The sequence below is a fragment of the Syngnathus floridae genome, chromosome 15 (genome assembly GCF_059516105.1).
Source record: "Syngnathus floridae isolate MCC-2025c chromosome 15, RoL_Sflo_1.0, whole genome shotgun sequence".
In the NCBI taxonomy this organism is placed as follows: Eukaryota; Metazoa; Chordata; class Actinopteri; order Syngnathiformes; family Syngnathidae; genus Syngnathus; species Syngnathus floridae.
The window spans coordinates 10432245-10453233 of record NC_142427.1 but is presented as its reverse complement, the minus strand read 5'-3'; the positions used below and the strand labels follow the sequence as shown (position 1 = coordinate 10453233).

At 51.1% G+C, this 20989-nt stretch overlaps 5 protein-coding genes across 9 annotated transcripts; 2 read left to right on the top strand and 3 right to left on the bottom strand.

Moving 5' to 3' along the window:
* Positions 1-41: 41 nt before the first annotated feature.
* Positions 42-3684, bottom strand: vdac1 (voltage-dependent anion channel 1). Its single transcript, XM_088398833.1, has 9 exons — positions 3545-3684; positions 2443-2512; positions 2325-2374; positions 2082-2234; positions 1956-2008; positions 1605-1832; positions 1075-1225; positions 806-863; positions 42-656 (listed from the first exon to the last, which is right to left on the bottom strand). Exons 2-9 carry the CDS (start codon positions 2507-2509, stop codon positions 565-567), a joined length of 852 nt encoding a protein of 283 aa, XP_088254959.1. The 5' UTR covers positions 2510-2512; positions 3545-3684; the 3' UTR covers positions 42-564.
* Positions 3685-3833: 149 nt separating this feature from the next.
* slc22a4 (solute carrier family 22 member 4) lies at positions 3834-7462 on the bottom strand. The gene is made up of 10 exons (XM_088398813.1): positions 6692-7462; positions 6509-6612; positions 6287-6441; positions 5861-6032; positions 5677-5803; positions 5468-5568; positions 5152-5366; positions 4882-5064; positions 4677-4812; positions 3834-4596 (listed from the first exon to the last, which is right to left on the bottom strand). The coding sequence occupies exons 1-10, from the start codon at positions 7097-7099 to the stop codon at positions 4527-4529; spliced, it is 1671 nt and encodes a 556-aa protein (XP_088254939.1). The 5' UTR covers positions 7100-7462; the 3' UTR covers positions 3834-4526.
* Positions 6314-13676, top strand: LOC148386636 (organic cation/carnitine transporter 2-like). 4 transcript variants are annotated; one of them, XM_088398808.1, is made up of 12 exons: positions 6314-7400; positions 7856-7919; positions 10625-11089; positions 11178-11281; positions 11349-11503; positions 11573-11744; positions 11801-11927; positions 12538-12626; positions 12683-12897; positions 12959-13141; positions 13210-13345; positions 13414-13676. In XM_088398808.1, the coding sequence occupies exons 2-12, from the start codon at positions 7896-7898 to the stop codon at positions 13487-13489; spliced, it is 1746 nt and encodes a 581-aa protein (XP_088254934.1). In that variant the 5' UTR covers positions 6314-7400; positions 7856-7895; the 3' UTR covers positions 13490-13676. The 4 variants fall into 4 exon arrangements, with proteins under 4 accessions (XP_088254934.1, XP_088254932.1, XP_088254935.1 ...); XM_088398806.1 differs by lacking the exon at positions 6314-7400 and having other exon boundaries at positions 7846-7919; positions 10628-11089; XM_088398809.1 differs by lacking the exon at positions 6314-7400 and having other exon boundaries at positions 7875-7957.
* On the bottom strand, positions 7498-11961 carry slc22a5 (solute carrier family 22 member 5). The gene is made up of 10 exons (XM_088398810.1): positions 9656-11961; positions 9489-9592; positions 9176-9330; positions 8943-9114; positions 8754-8880; positions 8557-8645; positions 8273-8487; positions 8029-8211; positions 7830-7965; positions 7498-7762 (listed from the first exon to the last, which is right to left on the bottom strand). Exons 1-10 carry the CDS (start codon positions 10175-10177, stop codon positions 7675-7677), a joined length of 1791 nt encoding a protein of 596 aa, XP_088254936.1. The 5' UTR covers positions 10178-11961; the 3' UTR covers positions 7498-7674.
* Positions 13677-13862: 186 nt separating the features above from the next.
* On the top strand, positions 13863-20929 carry LOC148386635 (AP-2 complex subunit beta). 2 transcript variants are annotated; one of them, XM_088398798.1, is made up of 22 exons: positions 13863-14145; positions 14901-14955; positions 15066-15171; positions 15259-15394; positions 15466-15711; positions 15794-15984; positions 16070-16291; positions 16359-16479; positions 16550-16645; positions 16761-16876; positions 16951-17116; positions 17190-17288; positions 17366-17625; positions 17693-17900; positions 18195-18236; positions 18581-18736; positions 18819-18964; positions 19036-19165; positions 19231-19315; positions 19403-19489; positions 19957-20111; positions 20254-20929. In XM_088398798.1, the coding sequence occupies exons 2-22, from the start codon at positions 14919-14921 to the stop codon at positions 20326-20328; spliced, it is 2880 nt and encodes a 959-aa protein (XP_088254924.1). In that variant the 5' UTR covers positions 13863-14145; positions 14901-14918; the 3' UTR covers positions 20329-20929. The 2 variants fall into 2 exon arrangements, with proteins under 2 accessions (XP_088254924.1, XP_088254925.1); XM_088398799.1 differs by lacking the exon at positions 18195-18236.
* Positions 20930-20989: the final 60 nt, after the last annotated feature.

Here is a 20989-nt window from a genome sequence, read left to right as displayed (position 1 = left end):
TGTTTAACTGTATGTTTCAAAATAGGAAAACACACCCTTACTGGTTTGAGATGTTTTTTTTATTTATTCAGGAAATATCAGGACCACTATTAGGAATCTGCGGAGTACCACCACTTCTCATTAAGATACAGTAACTCTCATCCGTAAGTGTCCATTATGATCGAGCGAGTCTTATTAAGACTTAATCGGGTGTGTGAAGCTACACCGGTCTGGTATGTAACAAGACAAGACAAAAAAGAATGTACAGATTGGGTTGTAGTGTGTATGGGTGTGTGTTCATGTTCTCATGAGTAATTATTGTGTCATGAACTTCATTCTTTCTGCACAGCTACACAAAGGACACACACGGCTAATATTTTCCCGGTTTTGTTGGTTTCGAAATATTAAATATTCCCTAAAATGTGATCCTTTAAATGTGAGAGGCGCTCGCCCGTCGGCTTGCCTCCGGCTGTGGCACATCTAGAGGTAGAGGAATGGGAAGGGTCGGGGGGATCGTGAGGGCTAAATTTATTTTCATTTAATTTGGGTAATGGAGTGGACATCAAGGAGGGGTGCACGCCGGCCCTACGCCTGGAACTCCAGGCCGAGGCCCAGCTTGTGGCCGCCGGCGTTGATGTTCTTGCCGTCGAGGAGGGCGGACAGCGTCAGCTTGATGCCTGAACAGAGCACAAAATTAAATTTCCAATATTTTGATATGATTATACAGAATCACCGCAACTCAGCTGCCACGTTGAAATCCGTATTTAAAGGCACCGGTGTATTTTCTTAAGGGGAATTTAATTTTATATAAATGTGGTGTTCTCACCTGGCTTGAGAGTCTGAGTGTATCCGAGGCCTACGAGGCTGGAGTTGTTCACCTTGGCCTGTAAGAGATGGCAGAATTGAGCATGTCAAAAAAAAAAATACATTAGAGAGGGGGGACATGCATTGTCATATTTCTGCCAGTAGGGGGCACCTGAAGTTCACTCAAGTTTCATGTTTGATGGCAAGTTATCAAAAATAGCCCTCATTCTTGCCACCAAGCAATGACCACTTGTTTTAGTATAAAAGGTTCAAATGTCAATGTTCACTCACTGAGAACGATGCATCAGGATCAATCTGGTACTTGGCAGCGATGCCAAAGCGGGTGTTACTGTTGCCGGCGGTCCAGGCCAGATTGACGGCCGTCTCCAGCTGTTCGTTCACCTTCTGGTAGATGGAGCCGCCGAACTCTGTGCCGTCGTTTCTGCCAGAAGCAGAAAAAAAAAAGTTGAAATGTCTTTAGCGCGATACTGTTTTGCACCAGGTGGTTATACAAACGGGAAACTTCGTTTGACCTCATCAAGACGTAAGGATTAGCTGTGAGCTCAGCAGGGGGGGGCTTCTGCCTACTTTGCCATAACCTTGCCCCCACCCACCCACTGAGCGGCATTAACTGTCTCGCCCTTCCAATCGAAGGGCTTTTGCTCCTTTTGATCGCGCTCAGTCTCACCTGCAGCGTGTTAAATCCCATCGCCGATGTAAAAATAACTACAAGGCGCTCAGCAGTAACTTGATATTACGCTCAAAAAAAAAAAACTAGCGGTTGTCGTGTCGAAAGAGCCGCAGTGTTGCATGAAGCTTACACGTTGGTGTGCAGCTGGAACTCGTCCGTCTTGTAGCCAACGGCAAAGTTGCTCTGAGTGATCCGGTTGCGACCGGCCTCGAAGGTCATCTGGTAGCCGGCCAGCCAGCCCTCGAAGCCCAGCACGCCGGCGCCGTGCACGGCCGTGCCGTTGATGTCGTAGTTGATGTCGCAGCCCAGGTTGATGTGGTCGCACTTGTAGGCGGTCTTCAGCTTGCCACCTTTTTTGCTAGAAGTGGTTCAAAAGGACACTTCTGAGCAACTCACAAATACAAAGTGTTTCTTCTTAATCTATTAAAATACATTTAAATAAAAGCGATACAATGTTAATTTCCCACCAAAATGATCTTACCCGGTATTTGGTGAGAAGGAGGAGTCCAACGTCAGCTTCAGACCCTTGGTCAACTGCAAAGAACCATCAAAAAACGTAAGCAGAAGAAGAAATCGAAAGTCCATGCCGCATCTCCGGTGCCCCCACCTGGTCTTCGATGGTGAATTCAGTACAGATGGTGTTGTCGGTGTTCCACTTTTCCGTGAAGGTTAGCCCGTGCTCGGCCCACTTGTACTTGGTCTCCAGGGAGCCGGCCACCTTGCTGGTCTCGGTGTTGGCCGATCCCGTGCTGGTGAATTCCTGCGCGTAGCGAACACAACGAGAACGATTGAATCAAGTCTGCTCAGTTTAATGGTAGCAACGTGATAATCATTTTATCAGAAGTCCTACCAGTCCATTCTCAGACTTTGTTTTTAAGTCCAGTTTGATGAGTCCGAAGCCTGTGGAGAAAAGAAGTTAATATCTCCCCACCTTAAGTGTCATTTGCCGCCAGGCCGTTACTGCTCACCGAATCCTTTGGTGAAAATATCCCGGGCGGACTTCCCCAGGTCGGCGTAGGTCGGAGGTACGGCCATGATCTGCAATAAAAGGATACATATAACTTACGGGAGGACAGAAAACGATTTTTACTGCATTGCCACTACGAGGAGCTGGCAGCTCCATTCAGTCAGGCCATGTCATCACTTATGGGGAAGCTCTTTCACCGTAAGACTTTCGACAGAGCCGCGGTTTTTTCACTTGAGCAGTCACGCAGGTAATATGATAACATTGAGGATTTCGATAGCGGTTATGTGTACAACGTGAAGTGTTTCTAAAGGCGAATAGCTCCTCCATGCCTATCAGGATTGGAGGAGGAGGAGATCCTACTTCCCAACCCTTAGGCATGACTTGTCGAACACCTTTTGCTGCACCCTTTTCCTCTAGTTATGTCAAAATCCAACTTTGACTGCTTCATCCAATAATTCGCTTCCGTCTGGTTTGTCGCAGTAGATTCTAAGTGTGTCAAAGAGAAATTTGAAAGATCCTTGACTGACAGTCATAAAAATAGTATAAAAATTCCAAGGGCTTCGATGCATGATTGATTCCTGCTGGTGCAAACCAATGAATGCCGATCACCCACTGCATTCTCAAATTGAGTTTGCCTTCTATTACTAGTACAAATGTTATAGAATCGTGTACTTGGTATTGTTTATTTATTGTGTTGTTTATGTATTGTGTTGTTTATTGATGTATGACAAGTCAAATGACCCCAACATATCGTTGTATTAGCATTAGCTACTAGCCTCAAAGGTGGACAGCGGGCAAACCGCCCCCCAGCCACCTTGTAACTTCACCGTCGTAGACATTTACAAAAGTTTGTTTGATAAGTAAAAAGGGGAGCATTCCCGACTAAATATGTATTAGCGGGATAGGATCGGTCTGAAATTGGCAAACGACCGCATCATAAGTCATTAGCCGTCAAGCTAACAGCGGGCCGAGCCTCGTAGCACCATTCACCTCTACAACTTTAAATGCTAAAGCTATGAGCTAACACGCCGGGCAAAGCGCCGGTACGGATACGCCCCCTGATCCAAAGCAGTACCGACAATTTTAGACTTTCAAATCCGTACCTCAGTGTGCGGTTTCCCGTACAGAGCGTGTGGACCGTCACGGAGAAAAAAGAGGAGAAAGGATGAGGAAGAAGGAGGCGGCGGCTCACGTAGAGCACGTTACAAGTCAAAGATAGTACGGCTGTGAAAGGGGCAAGATGTTTCCCCCCCGAGGTGGCAGTTTATTGGTCGCAGCGGGTAGAGAAGCATCTTGTTCATTCAACATTGTGTTTTGACGTTAAAAACTTTTATTACTCTGTAAGTACACATCAAACTAAACTAAGCATTGAAGCAAGTGACTTGATAGAAGTGCAAGCGCCTAGGAAAATCTACGAAAGAAGATTCGGGCCAGTGAAGAATAAAAAGGTGAATCCTGTCACCCCCATTTTTTTTTTCCTTTAATGACCCTAATCCTCTTCCGTACTTTTGCGACAAGACTTCAGAACACGTTCAGGTTCTCCGGAAATCCGAGCACCAGGGTGAGCACAGCGTAACTTAGGGTCACGCAGCCAGAGCTTGTAAAGGTGTTGAAGGAGCATTGCCCATGTTGTCCACCACCAGCAGCTCCACAGTAGGACCCAAGTATGGAGAAGCCACACGTGATGACATGAAACCTCAGCAATGCTCTCAAGTCCAAAACCATGTTTCTGTCACGTGCCGGCGATACTATCGCATCGGGCTCGTCCTCAATAAATGTTTGATCTTCTCGTCTTTGCAAATGATTTCACAGCATCTCGATAGTAATGACGACAATGCAGCGTGTTGGACAAAAATGACTATCCATTTTTGATCATGAATACATCCTAACATAATACATAATCTATAATAAGAAACATCAGTGTCACTGAAAAGCATTTTCATAATCCAAGCGGTGCACGTGCCAAATACTTGATAAGGAGTTTGGTTAAATGATTGCCACTTGGTCGTAAAACTGAGACAACACGTAATCACACTTTGTCCTGAAGCGGGACGACAAAAACAAAAAAAGTCCGCCCCTGATTGACTACAACTTGGATTCTTTACAAGCCCGTGTGTCATCGTCCTCCGCTTCCTTTTTCTCTGGACTTTTTCGTCTGTAGAAATTGTGAAAAGGCAAAACTAAAATAGTTGACAAATATTTTTGTTTTCGATTTGCACGTCCCGCACGACTGACCTGTATATGGACTGCATCTGTGTTAAGGTCTCCGGCAAAGGCTTCCCAAACGACTCCGGCAGCAGGAGAGAGATGAAGGCTCCGCAAATGGCCAAAGCTCCCATCAGGATGTATGGCAGCGCCTTGTAATATTGACCTAGCGTATTCGAAACGTTCATTTGTTTCATTTGCTCTCATCATTGAGCGAGATGAACGTTGGACGTACCGAGGTAGATGATGAAGGGCGAGATGATGGTCCCCACTCGAGCCGCCATGGAGCAGCAGCCCATGGCCGTGTTCCTGATGACGGTGGGGAAGAGCTCGGACGTGACGGCGTACACGACGCAGAAGGCTGCCGTCACGCCGAATTTGCCCAGCATCTCCAGCAGCACGGCCACCCACGGAAGATCTGAGCCCAGGGCGACCAGGCGTCTCGTCAGCAACGATGGTTGAATTTGCTAAATGCGTCTCGCAAAGTACGGAAGACTCACGTTACCTATGGGGATGAGGTGCACGCACAGGATCATGACTCCGCCCATCATTAGCGTGGACGACTGGCATAGGCGGCGGTAGCAAAAGTGGAGCAGTAACAGAGCGATCAGGTAGGCGGGGACCTCCGTCACCGCCGACAGGAAGCAGTTGAGGTACGGGTCTCCGTGAAGGTTGGACGTGTTGAGGATCAACGCGTAGTAGCTGATGGTGATGACGAACCTGCAAGTCCGACCGAGTCAATCTTTTCTTATGATTTTGTCAATGTATCACGAGGATGGTGATTAGCGACCGGCGTGGACTGGAAATGTGCTTTCACTTACCACAGAATTGAACACAACAGGTTGATGGTGAATATGTTGCAGTTGCGTAAGATGGAGCCAATGTTGTATTTCTTGTCTTTCATCAGCATTGCATCCTCAATCTGGAACAAAAAGTCAATCCCTTTGCGATAGTACAGAAATTTGCCAGCTCCAATTTAAGGCTCATGCTAAAACGACCTGTACGTGAACTTTAGTTTTGAGACTCTTACCTCAGCCTCTGTGAAAATGGCCTTGGGCGGGGCTATCTTGTTCATCCTAGCAGCGTCCATCAGGATGCTCTCGGCCTCCGCTACCCGGCCCTGGGACAGCAGCCAGCGTGGCGACTCGGGTATGAACCTGTACGAAGGCTGTTAGCTGGCAGCGGAACGATGCTAACCCTAACCCTACCCTTACCACCACAGGGGGATGTAGATCAGTCCGCAGGCGGCCATGGGGATCAGCAACATCCGCCAGGAGCGTAGGAAGTATGCCACGGGTGGCATGAGCATGTAGCCTATGGCTGAGCTCATGAAAACTCCCAGGGAGCAGAAGACCACGCGGGCTTTGGGGCTCAGAATTTCTGTTCCTGAGGACAAATTGTGTAAAAACGGGGCTATTTGTTAGATTTGTCCCTTGTTTGTTGATTTCAAATAAGTACAAGTAAAACTTAGTAGCCTTAGCTTAACTACAATGCCTTAGCTTGGATGTTATGGCAACGGAAGCCTCACTCTGCATATGCATGAGCCCCCCCCCCCCCTTCCCCCCCAGAATGCCAGAAGCTTTGTATGAAGACGTCCAGCAACTGAAGACAAAAATAACTCCCATTTAAAAGTCTCATACCCAGCACAAAGGCGATGATGTAATTGGAGAACCCGCCAGCGCCGACCAGGAAGTAGATGAATGTGAAGATCTCCCAACTGTTTGAGAAGATCTGCGCCGTTATGCCCACTGTCTGGAGGACCATCATGGTGAATAGCGCTGGCTTCCTTCCGTATCTGTTGATAGGAAGCACAGATACTTGTTTTTCAATGCATGGGTGGCTCCAAAGCTTTTGATGCCCACCTGTCCGACAACTGGCCCGAAAGAAACGCTCCCACCAGCACGCCCAGGTAGTGGATGGAGGTGGACAAAGGGATTTTGTGTGCGTTCTCGCAAACCAGATCCCACTGAAGAAGGTGCACACGTTTGTCAAAACCAAAAAGAACCTTGCTGAAACTACAAGCGAGTGAAGCTTTTTTGGCTGACCTCGGTGGCAATGGTCGACTCATAGATGTCTCGGCTATACGTCCAGCCATCTCTGCAGGCTTCTAAAGGAATCCCGGCCACGTCCACCTCCACGTCCGGCACGGCGCCGTTCTGAGAGTAGTTCTTAACCATCTCCAGATTGAGCCTAGAGCAAGAGCTGAGCCTAGCCACGCCATCCACCGTCTCCGTCGGGATGGTCACGTTCCTCCACGCCTGGCTGATGTTGGCGTCCTCAGGAACGTAACAGTGGTGGGACGGCGTGTCGGCGACAAATACGATGTAGATACCGATGAAGCCGTTGGGGTAGATACTGATAGCCAAGGCGAAGAAAATCCGACGCTGGAAGCTTCCCCACGGTCCCAAAAAGGACGTGACGCTATCGTAGTCTCGCAGTTTAGGCTCACCCATCGTCTGACGTGCCGCGAAACAAATGACGGCAAAAAAAACACCTGCGAGGGCCTCGTCTGTTCTGTCAGGAATGGTGACATAGTAACTGTCGAGTCGGCACTTTTTATTTTCTCCCAGACAATTGGCCTTGAAGAACGTGTTAATGGTTAACAAGTTCCTGAACGAGCGTTATGAATTGCTTTCATGCTCCTGACGACAATTCGGCCACCCCAAAAAGTCACTTGGGATAAGAAGCCACGTGGCTGTTTGGAGTAGATGGTGTTTTATTCTTCCTGGATGTCTGGTGGGACCCTTTGAGAGGGTAAGCTGAGAAGATCTTCTGCTTTGCCCTGTCGGAGATAACAGTCTCGTGTTGTGGCCACAATTTTAGTCGATGAGTAAAATTAAAAAAAAAAAAAGCAGTTGATATTTGGCTTTATTTACATTTCAAGTCATTCTAAAGACTGGTGAGGTATCCATGTGTTTTGACATCAAACACAAATGGAAAGTTCTACAAAATAAGGATCCAAATGTCCATCGGCAGCCATCAGCACACACAAAAAGTGAATCGTTGCGACTCGCTAAGACTTTGCAGGTCACTTTTGACTTTGTTGTGTTTTTGCCGGTGTCCGCTCGCTCGCTTGGCTTTCTGGATAGTTTTTGGTTTTGGTTCCACAGCACCACCTGGAGAGAAGCCAAAAGAGTCTATCTACTGATCTTTCCTTGTAAATCTGGAGCTAGTCGGCCTCACCCTTGCCATTCCTGCATCTGTTCCAGAGTTTCCGGAAGGTCTCTGTTCAACGTCTCCGGGAGGAAGATGTTGACCACGCAGGAGCCGACGGTGAGACTTCCCATGAGAATGTACGGCAGGGCTTTGTTGTAAGTGCCTGCCGCGAGTAGAAAACGCTAGACGAGGCGGACGGCAAAAGAGGAGAGACAGACGGACGTGCCTAAATAGATGACGTAGGGAGCCGTGATGCTTCCCAAGCGAGCCGCCGACGAGCATATTCCCATGCCCAGGTTCCTGAGCACGGTGGGGTAGAGCTCGGCCGTGTAGATGTAGACGATGCCGAAGGCCACGGTGAAGCCAAACTTGCCCGTCATTTCCAGAGCTAAGGCCACATCCTTGAGGTCTGAGAGGAACGTCGAGTCATAGCTCTGAGGAACTCGCCTATGGTGATTGTTGGCACTTACTCTCCGGGATGAACTGGATGAGCAGCAGGACTCCTCCGCCGATGAGGAGAAAGACGGACAGGAGAGCCCTCCTAGGACATCTCTTCAGGAGCCAGGTGGACGCGACGTAAGCGGGTACCTCGGTGGTCGCTGACAGGAAGCAGTTCAGGAAAGGGTCCCCGCTGAGGTTGGAGGTGTTGAGGGATAAACCGAAGTAGCCCACGTTGATGGCCATCCTGCTTGATGAGACCACGTGAGATTCAGATGGAGCGTCAAAGCTCTGAGTCTGTTGAGATTGGGCTCACCAGAGAATCAGACACATCAGCGTGACGCATCTCATGTTCCTGGATCTCAAGACGTCCAGCATGCTGTACGTCTTGCTCGGAGGCAGGGACTGGAGATGCACAACCACATCCATCAACCGGTGGAAAAGCCAGAGTTTGACCCTCGCCGCTCTCCTTCCCGTAACCTAGCATGAAAACGACTTTACGCGGAACTCCACCTGGGCTCCTCTGAAGATAACAAGCGGTGCCTCCACTTTATTCTTGCGGGCGGCGTCTCTGACGACGGCTTCGGCTTCCGCCACTCTTCCCTGAGTGATCAGCCACCGGGGAGACTCTGGGATGAACCTGCAAGCACACACGTTTGAAGTCCCAGATGCTCCTCAACCGACTCACCTAGCCTAGCGTACCACCACAGAGGGATGTAGACCACGGAAGTAGCGGACAGAACGGCAAGGAGGGTTCTCCACTCCCTGATGCCGTACGCGATCCACGGAAGAATCATGTAGCCGATGCCGTAGAAGAGGAACGCCCCGAGCGTCGTGAAGATCACCCGAAGCGTCTTGCTCAACAGCTCCGTTCCTGACCCAAAAAGAGATGCCCACTCTGCGGCAGACACGAGGCGAGACAGACGAGACCCTACCGAGTACGAACGCGGAGATGTAGATGGAAACCTGGGAAGCTCCGACAAACAGGAACATGATGCAGAACATCCTCCACGACTGGGAGAAAGACTGCAACAGGACCGAGATGCACTGAGCGCCCAGAGAGACGAAAACGATCTTCTTTCTTCCGTACCTAAAGAAGGAACAACGAGACCGACCATCCATCCATCCATGCATCCATGATCTTATTGCAAAACAAATGTTACGGCAAGTCTAACAGTAGATGGCGCTGTTTTGTGGAACATTTCCCCCCAATATCTTCATTTGTATCCCTCAATGAGGTTGCAGTACCTGTCAGAAAGCTGGCCTGAGATCAGCGAGCCCACCAGGTATCCTACAAACAAAGACGACGACGCAAAAGGAACTTTCCACTGGTTGTCGCAGACCAAGTCCCACTGCAAAGACACACGCCATGTCACTTCCTGCCCTCACTGTCGTCACGTGACAACCATGCCGACCTCGGTGACGATGTTGGCCAGGTAGACGTCTCTGCTGTAGCTCCAGCCGTCCAAACAGCCCTCCTGTTCCAGTCCCACGAGGTCCACGTCCGTCCCGGGAGCGTAGCCCTCCGCCGACAGGTTGCGCACCACGTCCAGCTTGTAGCGCCGACAGCGGCTGCGTACTGTCCGTCCGTCCTCCTCGCTGACGGGAATGATGGCGTCCCGCCACTCCGCCGTCAGGTTGACCTCCGGCACGAGGCAGCGGTGCTCGGGGGCGGCGCCGACAAAGACGATGTAGAGCCCGTTGAATCCGGTGGAGATAAAAATGGTGTTGAGGAGGATGAAAGTCACGCTGAAGTGAGGTCCGGTTTGGCCCAGGAAGGCCGTGTCTCGGTTATAGTCGCCCATGGTGAAGCGACGCTGCTGCCGTGTGCTGTGGCGACTCTCAATCGCTGAGCGGAACCCTGGGTGGCCCGCTGAAGCACCCTCCCACTCCCCCCTCCCCCCTGCTCTCATCTGGCAACGGCAATCAGGACTCATAGAAGGGAAAACTGATTCATCCTGACACCCTGTCCCCTCGACCGGCTCATTTGATTTCCTGGGATTTGATCAAACGATTTCAGGAATGGCCCGGTCCATCTGCACGACCCCCCCCACCCCGCCATCGCCGCAGCGGCCACTCGCACAGCAGTAGTTTGCTCCAAACAACATTCCAAACTTTTAAATACTCTTGCACGTGCTTGTACTCTAAACGGTGCTAAGTAGCTGCTTTCAAAAGAACTTTAAGTTCACGCCGGGCAGTGGAGGAGAATTTACGCTTAATTGTTAACGTGGAACTTGTGCTGGTGTCAACTATTAAATCGTTTGCCGTGACTTTTTTATGGCTTTTCTCATAACACGCACTTTCAATCTCAATCCGTCAATAAACATCCACGGGTTGAACGTGGTCTTGAGTTAATGTTGTGCGGTGTGTGTGTGTTTGTGCAGCAGAGCGTGAGGGTGGCGCTGGTTTCACTTGAGCGGACCAGTCCAAAAAAAAAATCAGAATCGCCACGCAGGATGGAGAGCGGGATGGACTACGAAGGCGCCACGGCGTTCCTGGGGGACTGGGGGCCTTTCCAATGTGGCCTGGCCCTGCTGCTCTGCATCACCTTGATCCCCAACGGCTACGCCAGTTTGGTGCTGGTTTTTGCGGGCGACACGCCGGCCCACCGCTGCTTGGTTCCGGCGGGCCGAGCCAACCTGACGGAGGAGTGGCGCGACGCCAGCATCCCCCTGGAGGAGGACGGCCGACCCGCCGAGTGCTCCCGCTACCAGTTGGAGGCTCTGCGGGCTTACTCGGAGGCGGGCTGGCTTCCCTCCCACGTCAACCTGAGCGCCGTGCCCCGAGAGGGCTGCCTGGACGGTTGGGAGTACGACCGCAGCCTCTACCGCTCCACCATCGTGACTGAGGTTTGGCCTTTCCGAACGAGTTTCCGCTGAGAAGTAAATACGACGGCCATTTTGATTTGAAGCAGCCAACTTTTTGCGTGCGCCGCAGTGGGACTTGGTGTGCGGACAGCGATGGAAGAAGCCGCTGACGTTTTCGCTCTTCTTTTTCGGCTGTCTGGTGGGATCCTTCTTGTCTGGCCAGTTCTCTGACAGGTTGATAAGCACAATGGCGAGGATGTGTTTGTAGATCCTGATTGATGGATGGATGGATGCTCGGCAGGTTTGGCAGGAAGAAGGTGCTGTTTGTCACCCTGGCGAGCCAGACGCTGAGCACTTTCCTGCAGGTCTTCGTGCCCTCCTGGACAGCTTTCTCCGTCCTCCAGTTCCTCGCCGGCATGTCCGCCATCTCCAACTACCTGGCTGCTTTTGTTCTTGGTGTGACAATTTTTTTGGTCGTCATTTTTTGGAGGGCGGTAAAAAGGATTTTTGTTTTTGCTCTTCCAGGAGCCGAGCTGCTCAGTCCTCGATTGCGGCTCTTCTTCACCACGGCGGGCTCGTGCATATTCTTCGCCTTGGGCTACGTGCTGCTACCGCTCCACGCTTACTTCCTGCGAGATTGGAGGACCTTGCTGCTGGGCATCACCACGCCCGGCTTCCTTCTTTTAACTCTCTGGTGGTAAGGTGCTTTTGAGATTTTCTGTCCGGATGCCCGGTAATGTCAACAACGTGCAGGTCCATCCCCGAATCGCCTCGCTGGTTGCTATCTCAAGGAAGGATCGCCGAGGCCGAGGCTATCGTCCGACTTGCCGCCAAGAGGAACAAAATGGAGGCGCCGGCCAAAATCTTCACCACTTTGCAGGTTAGATGGTGTCTTGCAATGCTGAAAAAGGGCGGGAAGAGGAAATGAGTCCTCAAATAACCGAGGTAGAGTTATGAAAGTCGAAATGCTTGGATAAACACACACACCCAAAGAACAGCAAGATCGTAATCTTCCAAAAATAAATGCATTCAGCACATTACAATCAATCATTAAGCCAGCATATCTGGAGAAGTTTTTGCTCTTATATGAACATTATTTTCTTGCCCTCTATCTGGTTCACTGCTCAATGTCCAACTCCCGACAATAATTGACACACGTGTGTATGTGTGTGTGTGCGCTCCGATGCGGAAGTCAGCGGGGGACAGAGGACCTGCTGGAACTGGAATGTCTGGCAAAATGTACACTCTCTCACCCCGACATGTTTTGACCCTAAGCCCAATTTCAGTGTGTGGCACCTGGGCTCCTATGAGAGCAATGAAAAAAAGACTTTTGCTTGAAACTGGTAGTTTTAGTCCAGTAGTTTCTCTGAAGACAATAAAATGTATCTCGAGAGAGCTGAAGAAATCAAATGGAGAGAGAGCAAGGGAAATTAGCTAGCAGCTAGCTAACTAGATGTTTTTAATAAACTGAGCTTTCATTTGTCGTGTAGAAAGAAGGTGAGATGAAGAAGTACAACATCTGCGACATGCTGCGCTCTCCTAACGTCCGCTGGATGTCTGTTCTCCTGTGGTTTGTCTGGTGAGTATCTCATGGAAGCCTTGTGAGCTCTGTCGCCAATCAATCCCCTTTGGCAGGAACACCATCACCATGGGCTACCTGGGGCTGTCGCTCAACACGTCCAACCTGCACGGCAACGCCTACCTCAGCTGTTTCCTGTCGGGGGCCGTGGAGGTCCCCGCCTACCTCCTCACGTGGCTCATGTTCCGCCTCTGCCCGCGTCGACTCACCTTGGCCGCTTGTCTCGCCTCTTCGGGATTCTTCCTCCTGGTCATCCAGCTGGTTCCGGCGGGTAGGGGACCGCCCGCTTCCGGCATCCAGCATTGAAAGCAAACCATCCAAACGCCCGGCAGATATGCACTGGCTGGCGATAACTCTGGAGATGTTGGGCAAGTTCAGCTTGACGGCAGCGTTCGCCCACGTCTACGCTTACACGGCGGAGCTCTACCCAACCGTGCTGAGGAACATGGCCATGGGCTCCTGCTCCATGGCCTCCAGGATAGGCAGCATCCTCGCACCCTACATCATCTACCTGAGTAAGAAGGCGCACACCCAACAGCCAAAGTTCTCCAGACGCACGCTCTCTCACTCGTTTGTGGCGCAGGAAGCTATTGGGTGTCGTTGCCATACATCCTGATGGGCGTCCTGATCACGGCGGCGGCGTTACTCAGCCTGCTCCTCCCCGAGACCTACGGAATACCCTTGCCGGAAACCATCACTGAAACGCAGCCCTTTCCCGGGTGAGCCGTCGCCAGGAGACCGACATCAGCATTTGCGCTCAATTGCTATAACTCTCTTCCTCCTCTAGGTGCTGCCGAAAGGAAGTCTACAAACCCACAAGCACCAAAGAAGAGAGCCAAAGGCAGTCCGTGGATGTCCTGTGAACTCGTAAAATATTGCTTGTAGAATCATTCCAATTATTCTGTAACGGATTTGTGATTTTATTTGATTGAATGACAATTTAAATGATCTTTTTTATTCTATGTAGAAATAAAAGATACAAGTCACACAGTGCAAAATACTGTGGATGACAACTGTGTGACTCAGTAAAAAATTAATTATGATTATAAAGTGCTGTTTATTGTGCTTTTTTTTTTGTACTGGTTGTGCAGGGAAACAACCAATCCTGCTAAACTGGAGTCACATTTGAAAATATAGAAGAAAACTAGAAGATTAGCCTATAGTCCACCTTTGACCTTCATTGTGCGTCCAAAACGAGCTGTGGCGACCTCTAGTGGTCATGGATGGATGCATGGATACTTTATTGATTAGTGTCCAGCAGTCTCAATACCCCAGAGCGGGTACATAAAAGAGAGGATAACACAAAACAAGAGAATGTGTTATGAAATAAATAAAGAATAAATAAATAAATACAATAGCAGTTGTGTGATCTGATAGGTGGGGGCGGAGTGGTACCCTTGCGCCTTCTGGTTGAGCGTCTCCCCCATTGCAGATTCTCCATCTTCCGCCGACTGGCCAAAGGGACCAGCCTTCGTCCTGCACCTTCTCAAAGATTCCACCTATTCTTTAACTCGTCTTTGTAAGTAAATTGTGACACGATGCATACAACATTACGGTTGCGTGTGATTTTTATTTTGTTTTCGTCCGTGAACATAGTGACGACCAAGCTAGCTGTCAATCACCCGGAAACTGGGCCGACTGTCTTGTCTTTACTGTTTTGGTGAATATTCTAATATATTGTGAATGACACCGGTGATATAAATTAAAAAATGTCATAATGTAGTTGTTGGTTTCTGTCAGCATTGTCAGTCGAGAGAAGCCGCGGTTAGCATACACGCTAGCTAGCGAGCTAGCCCGCTAGCATTAGCGAGCATCATGTAGAGCGCCACTACCGAGATTAAACCAAACCTTATCACATCCATATGTGCACTATTAGTTGATATAAAATATTAACGACAAACCAAATGTTATTTGTTTTGACAAACTTGAAGATGTTTCGTCGATAGGGCGGAACGAGACGTGTCCGGTCAATTCATTAGGTACACCAAATAAGATGGAAAAGAAGAGCTGTCCAAAATTCTGCCCGTATGGCAAAAGTATTCGCACAATGTACTCAAGTTGAAGTAATTGCGTTGAAAAAGTGGCAAAGGTTGAGGTACTTTAAGGACAAAACAGTATGAAAAGTGTAAATACAGATTCCTGTAAAAATCAAACATAGTGTATGTAACCCTAATCGTTCAAAAGTTTGGGGACACCCAGACGATTTAATTGCACATGGGAATTATTATGACAACAGCTTTTGCTTGTGTTGTTGAATGTTCTGTTCTTCTCCAGACACTAAGAACCACAATCATGACGGACTCCAAGTATTTCACAACAAACAAAAAAGGTGAGTCCAAATGTGGGAGAAGCAAACGCCAGCAGTCAGTCTTCTGCGTCATGCAAAACATTTTATTCACACTACCACCAAGCGGATTCCAAAGCCATCTCGTTTTACAGGGGAGATTTTTGAGCTGAAGGCCGAGCTGAACAACGAAAAGAAGGAGAAGCGAAAGGAGGCCGTCAAGAAGGTCATCGCCGCCATGACTGTGGGCAAGGATGTCAGGTAAAGCTCGGTCCGTCAAAGAAGTCGGCGACAAAACAAAAGCTTGCAGCGCCACGTTGTGAGCTGAGCCAGCGAGTGTCTTTGCAGCTCTTTGTTCCCGGATGTGGTCAACTGCATGCAGACGGACAACCTGGAGCTGAAGAAGTTGGTGTACCTCTACTTGATGAACTACGCCAAGAGCCAGCCTGACATGGCCATCATGGCTGTCAACAGCTTCGTCAAGGCAAGCTCACCCCGTCGCCGTGCCTTTCCGCTCGGCTCGGGCCGTCTCACGGTTTCCCCGCCGTCCCCCAGGACTGCGAGGACCCCAACCCCCTCATCCGGGCCCTGGCAGTCCGCACCATGGGCTGCATCCGAGTGGACAAGATCACCGAGTACCTTTGCGAGCCGCTGAGGAAGTGCCTGAAGGACGAGGACCCGTACGTGAGGAAAACGGCGGCGGTGTGCGTGGCCAAGCTTCACGACATCAACGCCCAGATGGTGGAGGATCAGGGCTTCTTGGACTCGCTGAGGGATCTCATCGCTGACTCTAATCCCATGGTGGGAATGCACGTTTGTTTCTTTTGTCCGTCCATCAGGATTTGTTGGAGAAACCGCCGAGCCTCTCTCTCTCTCTCTCCAGGTTGTCGCCAACGCGGTGGCCGCACTGTCTGAGATCAGCGAGTCTCACCCTAACAGCAACCTGCTGGACCTCAACCCCCAGAACATCAACAAGCTGCTGACGGCCCTCAACGAGTGCACCGAGTGGGGCCAGATCTTCATCCTGGACTGCCTGTCCAACTACAACCCCAAGGACGAGCGAGAGGCGCAGAGGTAACCGCTTTCATCTTTTTCCATTTTCGACAAATAATGGGATAGAGCTAAGCTGGCTGTTGTTTTTCTTTGCCTGTCTTCAAAGTATCTGCGAGCGCGTCACTCCACGGCTGTCCCACGCCAACTCCGCGGTGGTCCTGTCTGCCGTCAAGGTACTGATGAAGTTCCTGGAGCTGCTGCCGAAAGACTCGGACTACTACAACACGCTGCTGAAGAAGCTTTCGCCGCCCCTCGTCACCTTGCTGTCCGGCGAGCCCGAGGTCCAGTACGTGGCTCTGAGGAACATCAACCTCATCGTCCAGAAAAGGTGCGTGGGTTCAAACGGCGGCGGCAGCACTACTTTTTCACACTCAAGTCTTGTGTTTTGCCTGCAGGCCCGAGATCCTCAAGCAGGAAATCAAAGTCTTCTTTGTCAAATACAACGATCCCATTTACGTGAAGCTGGAGAAACTGGATATCATGATCCGTTTGGCTTCTCAGGCCAACATTGCCCAGGTCCGCATGTCTGCCTTGAAAGCGACAAAAGCCACCGCCACTTTCGCTCTTCATGTTTGCCGCTTTGCAGGTGCTGGCCGAGTTGAAGGAGTACGCCACCGAGGTGGACGTCGACTTTGTGCGCAAGGCCGTCCGCGCCATTGGCCGCTGTGCCATCAAAGTGGAGGTAGGACTCGAAGGAGACGTCGCTTCTTTCCCCAAATGGTGGCCGAGAGCTTCCGTTTGGGAGAGTCACTCATACTTTTGCTCCACCTTGCCACTTTTCTTTTTTGCAAATCTAGCAATCGGCAGAGCGCTGCGTGAGCACCCTGCTGGACCTCATCCAGACCAAAGTCAACTATGTGGTGCAGGAGGCCATCGTGGTCATAAGGGACATTTTCCGCAAGTACCCCAACAAGTATGCGGCTGGCTCCGTCCGACGGCCACCCTCGGCACCGAGGACGCCGCTTAGCGATCACGCTCCCGTTGTAGGTACGAGAGCATCATCGCCACCCTGTGCGAGAATCTGGACTCTCTGGACGAGCCGGACGCCCGCGCCGCCATGATCTGGATCGTGGGCGAGTACGCCGAGAGGATCGACAACGCCGACGAGCTGCTGGAGAGCTTCCTGGAGGGCTTCCACGACGAGAGCACCCAGGTTCGCTCTTAATCCAAAGCCTTTTTATTTGCGTTGGTGTGGTCGTGAACGAGGTACGCGTGTGGCCACGCAGGTGCAGCTCACCCTGCTGACCGCCATCGTCAAGCTCTTCCTGAAAAAGCCGTCCGAGACTCAAGAGTTGGTGCAGCAGGTCCTCAGCCTGGCCACTCAGGTGAAATTTGCTGAAATGGCTGGCTTCGCTGCGTCGACCTCCCGCCCTCCCCCCTGAACTCGCTCCATCTTCCGCAGGACTCCGACAACCCGGACCTACGCGACAGAGGCTACATCTACTGGCGCCTGCTGTCCACGGACCCGGTGACGGCCAAGGAGGTGGTGCTGTCGGAGAAGCCCCTCATCTCCGAGGAGACTGATCTGATCGAGCCCACGCTGCTGGACGAGCTCATCTGCCACATCGGCTCTCTGGCGTCCGTCTATCACAAACCGCCCAGCGCCTTCGTGGAAGGCAGCCACGGGATCCACCGCAAACACCTTCCGGTCCAGCACAGCAGGTAGCCAGCCCCTCCACCTCCTGGCACGTGCGCCAGATTGCAAATTGTCCTCGCTCTCGCCTGGCAGCATCGACACGGGCGAGAGTCCGCTGAGCGGCGGGCCCGCGGCGTCGGCAGCGACAGCCGCTGTGGATCAACCGCACGTCATCCCGAGCCAGGGCGACCTGCTGGGTGACCTGCTCAACCTGGACCTTGGCCCTCCGGTCAACGTGCCCCAGGTTTCCTCCATGCAGATGGGTGCCGTGGACCTCCTGGGTGGCGGACTCGACAGCTTGGTGAGCTTCTACCACCAAGGTGTTCAACATGCCAAGCTCCTCAACTCATAATGGATACTTAGCATCCACAAAATGTGGCAGTCTAGATATTTCGTTGGTGCAGAATGTATTTTCCAGAATTGAGTGATCCTCTTGATGGCTTGCGGTTGCTAAGAAAACTCTCTGTCTTGTCTCTGTGTGTGCTCTGTCTGTCTTGTTTGGATTCTTTTTGTTTGGGGGTGAGGGGGGGGCTCCTCTCTCTCTCTGTCTCTCTCTCTCTCTCTCTCTCTTTTTGTCTTTCTCTTTGTCCCGTAGCTGGGAGGAGACCTGGGCGGCGGTGTTGGGGGAAGTCCAGCTGTAAGTGCGAGCCGCTTCTGTTTGGCTGCTGCGCTGCATGCTTGGTCTCAAAAGGGCCTCCCTATCCGTCTGATCGATTTCCGCTCGGCACGTTTTGGCCCGTCCGACTTGTGTCTTGCCTTGACTTTACTGAGGTCATTCGCTGCGTCGCAAATGTCCGTCCTTAGCGGGCCAAAACATGCCGGGCGGCCTCTGCCTCGCTCTTCTTGCATATACAGTTGCACCAGCTGCTTCTCGCGTGCTTCTTCTCAGCTTGGTAGCACTTTAGTCGCCGGCGGCGTGTTTAACCTGAGCCGATTCGCTCGCCCGCTTCAACTTGGGCGGCGGCGTTGTCGTTGCTTCAGGTGGGTCAGAACTTCATCCCGTCGTCCGTCCCGAGCACTTTTGCGCCGTCGCCCACTCCCGCGCCTCCGGCCGTCACCGGCAGCGGCCTCAACGACTTGTTTGAGCTCTCCACCGGCATGGCCATCGCATCCGGAGGCCACGTGGCCCCGAAAGCCGTGAGTGCGAAAGGCGATTCGTTTTTTTTCCCCGCATAAATCCAATGGCGTTTGGACCGATCGCACCGGCCTCTTTTGCAAGGTGTGGCTGCCCGCGGTTAAAGCCAAGGGACTGGAGATTTCCGGAACCTTCTCTCGCCGCCAGGGCCACATGTACATGGACATGACCTTCACCAACAAGGCCCTGCAGCACATGACCGACTTTGCCATCCAGTTTAACAAAAACAGGTGGAGTAGAGCTGAACCGCCCCGCCCCATCCCGGTGTACGTTTCAAGGTGTGCTTGTGCTCTCCCTGCAGCTTCGGGATGATCCCCACCAGCCCGCTGCCCATTCACACTCCGCTGATGCCCAGCCAGGGCATGGACGTGTCTTTGCCCATCAACACCATCGGGCCGGTGATGAAGATGGACCCGCTGAACAATCTCCAGGTGCGCAAACCCATCCGAGCGACAGACATGTCGGTTTCTGAAGCAATTTTCTGCTTTGGCCGCAGGTGGCTGTGAAGAACAACATTGATGTCTTCTACTACAGCGTCCTCATCCCTCTCAACATATTCTTTGTGGAAGATGGAAAAATGGGTTTGTTGCTTTCACCTTGATGGGTGCCTTTGGTTCCCCACGCAATTTGGCCAAAGTTGTCAAGTGTGCCTCTTTGTGTCTTCCCAGAGCGCCAGGTGTTCCTCGCCACCTGGAAAGATATCCCCAATGAAAATGAGCTGCAGTACCAGATAAAGGAGTGCCACCTGAACGCGGGTAGGTCCCTCAAACAGCCCAAAGTCAAAGCCAGTGTGCAGAAAGAACGAACTAACACGCAGAGTGTGAGAAGGGCAGGGCCCCATCCGTCACGCCCCCCCCAAAAGCAGACTCGTCCTTCACCGACCTCAACTTGTTGTTTTTGTCCACCCACTTGCTTGTCTTGTAGGACACTTGGCCGGAGGGAGCCATCCACTTCTTTTGACCATCAGTCAACTCACGGTTGCATACGTTTTCGGAATCGCTGGCCGCCCATGCTAGTTACCCGGTTCGTTAGTTGAGAGCTCCCTCGAGTCGCCGTTAATTAGCCGTCCTTTTCCTCCTAGATGCAACGTTTGTGTTAGCCTCCAGTTTTAGCGTGTGTGTGTGTTGTTAGCTGAACTGCCGGTTGCAGAGCAACTTTTAACTTCCAGTAGTGTCAAAGTTGCCACGTTATTTATTTTCCCCACCTGACTCTAAACTTTCAGACACGGTGTCAGGCAAGCTGCAGAACAACAACATCTACACCATCGCCAAGCGTAACGTGGAAGGTCAGGACATGCTCTACCAGTCCCTGAAACTCACCAACGGAATCTGGATACTGGCCGAACTGCGCATCCAGCCAGGCAACCCCAACTACACGGTACGCCGTTTTGTGTCTCTAAAAACAAAAGTCTACACACCCCTGCTTAAATCTCAACTGTTTGCAATTGAACGAGGGAGGGGTGTGTGGACTTTTTCTACACGGTTCAAGAGCATATGAGTGACCCCGGCCCATCCCGCAGCTGTCCCTCAAGTGTCGGGCCCCCGAGGTGTCTCAGTACGTGTACCAGACTTACGACGCCGTGCTGAAGAACTGAGCGGCCGGCCGGCTTCGCCCTCGCCTTCCTGCTCAAAATGGTGGCCAGTCATCCATTTCCCTCCCGCTAGATTAAAAAGGGTAAATGTCATTGTGATCACGGCTCTGACACACACACACACATAACAGTTTGTTCCTCTGTTGAGAAACAATTGGACTGTGAAAATGCATTCCATCCGTCAATGTCTTCATGTATAGATCAACTCGCACATTTTAAACACTCAACGTTTTGTAACACTCCAGCTTTGTCACCTCAGTGATTATAATTGTCTGCCCCCCCCCCAACTTCCAGGACCAAGCATTCACTTTTTTCCCTCCTTGTTTTTGTAAGTCTAGCTGGAAATAATCTGACCCACGGCGGCCTGCCGGCGCTTTTTGGTGCTTGTTGTAACTGAACAAACTATTGGCCTTCAAATTGAAATAGATTGAAGCATCTCCTCATAGAAACGTCCCTGTGAGAGTATCGTTTGTGTCGGTGGGAATACGTAAACGTCCTTGTCGTAGGCTTTCTCCAGATCAGATTTTTCCTGCATATTTTGTCTGTCACGCACATCTTTGTTGTTGCGCCACACGTGATCTTAATAAAGTGTCAAGCGCTAAAATGCTTTTGTGCGTCTAGTAAACTACAAAGAGCTCTTTTTCCAGACACCAACGGTTTTTTT